The 2,233-nt window shown below is 38.8% G+C and overlaps 1 protein-coding gene across 1 annotated transcript in view; it reads right to left on the reverse strand.

The window, feature by feature from the left end:
* Positions 1–2,233, reverse strand: part of LOC101851881 (polypeptide N-acetylgalactosaminyltransferase 5) — a gene marked incomplete at its 5' end in the record, with an annotated part of 9,600 nt that overhangs the window by 6,855 nt on the left and 512 nt on the right. Inside the window, 2 exon segments of the mRNA XM_013085772.2 lie at positions 524–693; positions 1,284–1,437. Of these exon segments, the coding sequence (XP_012941226.1) occupies positions 524–693; positions 1,284–1,375 (262 nt within the window).

Raw genomic sequence — 2,233 nt, forward strand, 5'->3', positions numbered from 1 at the left:
CGACATACCACTGCTGTTTGTTTTCTTTAGCTTGGATTTTCTTGGTTTCTTTTTACATTAAAAGTGAAAAAGGGGAAAAAACGGTGGTTGGGGCGGGGTAACATGTATGTGAAAGGGGAAGGGGGAGTACAATTTGTATTTTGTGGAGGATCTTCAAGGACGACATCGCTCTTAAGAAAAAGTAGCATGATTATAATCATCAAATTAATCATTGTCTGACCGGGCAGAAATACGTGTTTTTATAGAAGGTAGTGGGTATAATAAGTAAAAGAAAAAAACATTTATAGTATGAGAATTATCATAATAAGTAAGTAACTTCATTCAGTGTTTAAGGCCATTGGCCCTCATCACACCATATAAAACCTTCATTCGTTAAATAAAGTTTCCACAACGAAAGGTACAGATCGTGCACATATTTCTTATCTTGGGTCAAACATTGTATATTATTTCTGTCACTGGACCGATTCAGGCTGGGGGGAATTAACAATGTCCATAATAAGTTGTTGGTCACTGAAGTCCTCACCTAGGGAAGACATATCGTCCACGAGAACTACCTCCTCCAAGATGTGCTCAGGAGTGCGGTCTAGGATACTGTGAACACTGCGCAACAACGTGCACCATGCCTCGTTGTGGAAGATTAGAACCACACTGATTTGTTGGGTTGTCTTTGTACCGTTGATTAGCCCGCGACACCTGGGGAAGGAAGCGAGGAAAGAATCGTTTTTTCCGGCCCACTAGTATACTGTATATCACCAAGTATAGGCATAGAATCTAATTATGATATTATCCTTGATCGGGCGCTCTCAAGACCGCTGCACTGTTCTGCCTATTTGAACTTCACCACACTGCTGCGCACCTTTGGCGTCTAAAAGAAGGAAAAAACACCCTAGCTATAGATCTAGTCGCGTGCACGCGTAATTTTCCCTTCTGTTCTCTTTATGGCTTCAAATAGAGTCAAATGGTGCGCTCAATGACAGGGTCGTTTGTGGGGGGGAGGTTTATGATGCTCGTGAGGCTTCGAATGCAAGTCTTACTACATCTGGGTAAGGGTTACTGGGGAATAATACTCACAGATTTGGGGCAGGGGATGGGGGGGGGTACAGAAGCTTTGAAAAGTAGGTAGTTGTCTTCCCCATATAGCACAGTCATAAGCAGTACAGGCTTTTCTGAGAAAGGCACTATCATAACGTTTCGTTTGTAAAAAAACGTCTATTCTAACAAAAATGAGGCATGAAAAAATCATTTTCAATTTTTTTTAAAAGAAGCACATTGTGGGTACTAACGCTGAGTTGGAACATTCTGGCAAGCTCCGACGAACGGATATTTTTCGGTTGACAAACTCATTAAAGTTATGAGCCTTCCAGCCTTCTCTCATTTCATCTCTCTCCTTTTTCGTCAAAGTTGTGTCTTTGATGACGACCGCTTTGCCATTTTGTCCTGAAATGAAAAACATTCTGTGTTGAATTAGAGTTACGTCTCAAAAACTGGAAACCACAGCTAAAAGTTACATAGTTATTGGTTTTTTAATTTATACTTGAAAAAAAAACGAGAAAAGAAATGTAAGTTTTGTCAAAGATCTCATTTGAATTCGTTATTAAAATGAATGCCCAATTGCAATTTGAATGTCTCTAAAACAGTGCAGTTGTGGTAGACAGATGGTCTTATTTTGCCTCCCCGTCTCTGCTAAAGATAAGATGAGAGAACTGCAACTGACTCAAAATATCTTTGTAGCTGTATTCTAATATCTGTTATATTCACTGCACTCAATTGTCCATCAATAGTAATGCTTCTCCTATTTCAAGACATACATGCAGAAAAACAATTTTAGATTACCTTTTGTTTGGTCATCACATGCCCTCTTAAGTACTATTCTACAAAAATATCCTTCTGTATGTTTCCATGCCAAGGGACTGCATGTTACTCAAACTGTTACAAGGTTGTTGTTTAAAGATAGATTTAAAGTTAACGTAGATAAAGAACGATAACAGTCTCGCCTTACTAAATCATACGTTGGCTCAATCTGGAAATGTAAGAAAATCAAGGCAATAGTAAAAGAGCTAAATGTATGCTATTTTTCCCAGTTGAAAGCTGAAACTGAAAAAAAATTTAAGTGGTTGATTTTTTATTCCTAAACTTAACGTGTTCCCGTCTGTGAATATGTTTGTTGTGTGTGTGTGTGTGTGTGTGTGTGTGTGTGTGTGTGTGTGTGTGTGTGTGTGTGTGTGTGTTTGTA

The sequence above is a fragment of the Aplysia californica genome, unplaced genomic scaffold (genome assembly GCF_000002075.1).
Source record: "Aplysia californica isolate F4 #8 unplaced genomic scaffold, AplCal3.0 scaffold00405, whole genome shotgun sequence".
Taxonomy (NCBI): domain Eukaryota; kingdom Metazoa; phylum Mollusca; class Gastropoda; order Aplysiida; family Aplysiidae; genus Aplysia; species Aplysia californica.